The sequence below is a fragment of the Triticum aestivum genome, chromosome 7A (assembly GCF_018294505.1).
Source record: "Triticum aestivum cultivar Chinese Spring chromosome 7A, IWGSC CS RefSeq v2.1, whole genome shotgun sequence".
Taxonomy (NCBI): domain Eukaryota; kingdom Viridiplantae; phylum Streptophyta; class Magnoliopsida; order Poales; family Poaceae; genus Triticum; species Triticum aestivum.
Window position 1 is genome coordinate 738,943,779 of NC_057812.1, and position 3,384 is coordinate 738,947,162.

At 46.3% G+C, this 3,384-nt stretch overlaps 1 protein-coding gene across 1 annotated transcript; it reads left to right on the top strand.

Moving 5' to 3' along the window:
* Positions 1-1,743: 1,743 nt before the first annotated feature.
* Positions 1,744-3,141, top strand: LOC123149868 (glucuronoxylan 4-O-methyltransferase 1). Its single transcript, XM_044569638.1, has one exon. The coding sequence runs from the start codon at positions 1,941-1,943 to the stop codon at positions 2,847-2,849; it is 909 nt and encodes a 302-aa protein (XP_044425573.1). The 5' UTR covers positions 1,744-1,940; the 3' UTR covers positions 2,850-3,141.
* The last annotated feature ends 243 nt before the right edge of the window (positions 3,142-3,384 follow it).

The window sequence follows — 3,384 nt, forward strand, 5'->3', positions numbered from 1 at the left end:
GACTCCCGAGTCAAATAGACTAAGGAGATTTACTTTTCTTAGTCATTAAGGATTTGATGTCTGCGTCGGTTTCAATCCTGGAGGCCAATACAGGTCACATACAAAAGGACCCAAAGGCTTAAGAAGAAGATGCATCTTCTTGATTTAGGGGAGCAGAAGATCTATCTTTTCCACGTCATATACAAGCCACAACCAATAGTAGAGAATCGAGCATTACAAGCGGTTTTGGTATATCGAGCGGTGGTGGTTTCCCATTCTGCCTCAAAGCCTGTGTAGCTAATACTCGATCTGGCGCATTTTGGAAATCGCCTCCAGTACCTCAAATAGCACAGGAAGTTTCAAATATATAACCTCTTGTAATATGCCTTGTGTTTTACAGGCGGTTTGGTACCAATAACCGTTTCTAGTTATGTATGTAAATGATCTAATATTTTATTACTAGTTCTGTACCCATGCCAATGAGATGAAACACTATAATACATAAGTACAAAGAAAACTTATCATTCATTGTAGTATCCATAGTACAAGTCTATTAATTACAACTTCAGATGAATCAAAAATACTGAAATATTACAAAAGTTTTACAAGTCCAAAGTCATCCTAGTGAAGGGACGTGAAAAGCTGAGATCGGTCCAATACTAGTCAACCAAAATACTTGAAAGCAATTAGTGAAATAGCGTATGTAATCAAACTTTATCAACAGTTAGAGATGCCTTATATTTATTTCTCCATTCCGGAATCAAAATTAGTTCCTCCTAAACAATTTAGTTGAGTTATCCTCAACATGCAGTCTCTTCTAGATGCATTAGGGTTGAATTTGCAAAGCAATACAAATCTTCTATATCTAAATAGCTAGCCCCCACTAATTATTTCTCTCAACATGCAAGCATGCCACATCAACGCACAACATGCATACGAAAAGGCCCACCCCGTCTACCATATGCCTCTCAACATGCAAGCATGCCACCTCATCATGCAACATGCATGAAAAAGAGACCCATTTCCACATGCAAACATATATAAGAATTTTCATTCGAATATGATTTAATAAAGATTTTACAATTATATGTATTACAGTTTTAGCCTGTTATATTATTACTTCAAATATTCATGTTTAATCACATTGAAATTTGCAAAATATTCCCGCAACAATGTGCGGGGTATCATCTATTATCAATAAAAGTGGAAGACCAAATAAGGACAAACTAATTTATAGAATCCAGAAATTCAGAGAAATCCAGAAATTCCCCTTTTTCCAGTTAGAGATGACAACCGAGTATCCTGACTTGAACAACAATTAGATAGAAAATATTATCCTGAAGTATTAACTTAAATCAATATTCTCTCTGTTCTAAAATATAGTGCATATAATATTTTTTTGAAGTGTAAAATTTGACAAAGTTTATTGCAAAATATAAACATCAATAATGCTAATTAAATACAGCATAAAAATACGGTGCGCTTTATTATCTAATAATATTTATTTGGCTCCATTTGTATCTAGATTTTTTGATTTCCTAATGGATTTTTAGTTTTTTTAGTAACTAAAGGAGTTTTAGTCTAGCAGTTTTTTCTGGGAACAAGACAAAAAATAAAAGAGAGAATAAAATACTGTAGACGCAGGCACCACATTCGGCCCATTCCAGGCCATCTACCGAAAAAGAGCCCCAGAAGACAAATGATCCATCCGTCCGCCCGTCTCCATCCATCCGTCCATCCATCCACCCTACACCAAAGTTTGCAGGTCTCTTGTCCTCGTCACCAAATCCCATCATCACAATCGATCTGAGCCTCCCTCCATTACCAATCTTTCAACGCCATTCCTTCAAGCATCATCATCGCCCCGCCTATAAACCTCTCGCGAACCAAGAACCGATTGGAGTAGGACGGGCAACAAGGAGAACCGTGGAGGCTTTCTTGGTCGCTTGCTGCCCGTCCGTATGTCCATGTCGAGCCCGGTGCACGCCCGGAAGGCCCTCCACCTAGTCGCCATGAAGGCCAAGCTGCAGAGCTTCCTCGGCCTCCGCCTCCTCGTCGTGGCCGCCCTCGCCGCCTTCCTCCTCCTCTTCTCCGCGCGCACGCTCTTCTCCTCCTCCTCCTCCCCCGGCTCTGCCGCCTCCTCGCACCTGCACCTTAGCGGCGACGGGTCGTGCTCCAAGCTGCCGGCGCCGGTGGCCGACGCGCTGGTGCACTACGCGACGTCCAACTCGACGCCGCAGCAGACGGCGGCGGAGATCGGGGTGTCGCTGCGCGTCCTGCAGCGCCGCTCGCCCTGCAACTTCCTGGTGTTCGGGCTGGGCCTCGACAGCCCCATGTGGGCGGCGCTCAACCACGGCGGCCGCACCGTGTTCCTCGAGGAGGACGCGTCCTGGATCGCCTCCGTCCGCGCCAAGCACCCGGGCCTCGAGTCCTACCACGTCGTCTACGACACCCGCCTCACCGAGGCCGACGACCTCATCGCGCTCCGGGACCACCCGGGCTGCACCGCGCAGCCGGACCTCGCCGCCGCCGCCGAGGCCTCCTGCCGGCTGGCGCTGCGCGGCCTCCCCGCCGCGTTCCACGAGGTGGAGTGGGACCTCGTCATGGTGGACGCGCCCACGGGGTGGGTGCCCGAGGCGCCCGGGAGGATGGGTGCCATCTACACCGCCGGCATGGTGGCGCGCGCGCGGCGGCCCGGCGACGGCGCCACCGACGTGTTCGTGCACGACGTGGACCGGACGGTGGAGGACAGGTTCTCCAAGGCGTTCCTCTGCGAAGCGTACCTCGCCGAGCAGGTCGGCAGGATCAGGCACTTCGTCATCCCCAGCCACAGGGAGAAGCCCGGCACGCCCTTCTGCCCTCTCAGTTAATTTTTTTTATTATCGTCCAGTGTACTAGCATGACTAGCTGCACTTACCTTGATCAAGCATACCTCAAGACACAGCATATATAGACTGAAGCCCAGTTCATACATACACCATTATATTGGAGGTAATTATGTTGCACTTGATCCGGTCCGTCGGATCGAGAAACGATCGGTTCATGATCGCATAGTCCAGAGATCAAGAGTGGAACCTGTGTCAGGCAAACAATATGTTGTAATTATCCATTATCTTTTTTTCTATCTTGCTCATAATGGAGATCCGAGGATAATGAGATTTATTTGTTTGTAGCAATAATACCAGCTCTGATGAATATGAATACTACTTGCAATTTATGGTAAGGCAACTTATACAAGTTAGTAATCTTTTGGAAAATGCAGGATAATTGCATGATCAGGTGAGTGAGTACAACAATTTGGTAACGAGGTTAAATCGTACACTACTAGAATTGGCTACTTTGCTGAGTTTTTTTTTTTTTTTTGAAACGGAACTACTTTGCTGAGTTTCGAGGATAAAACTCGAC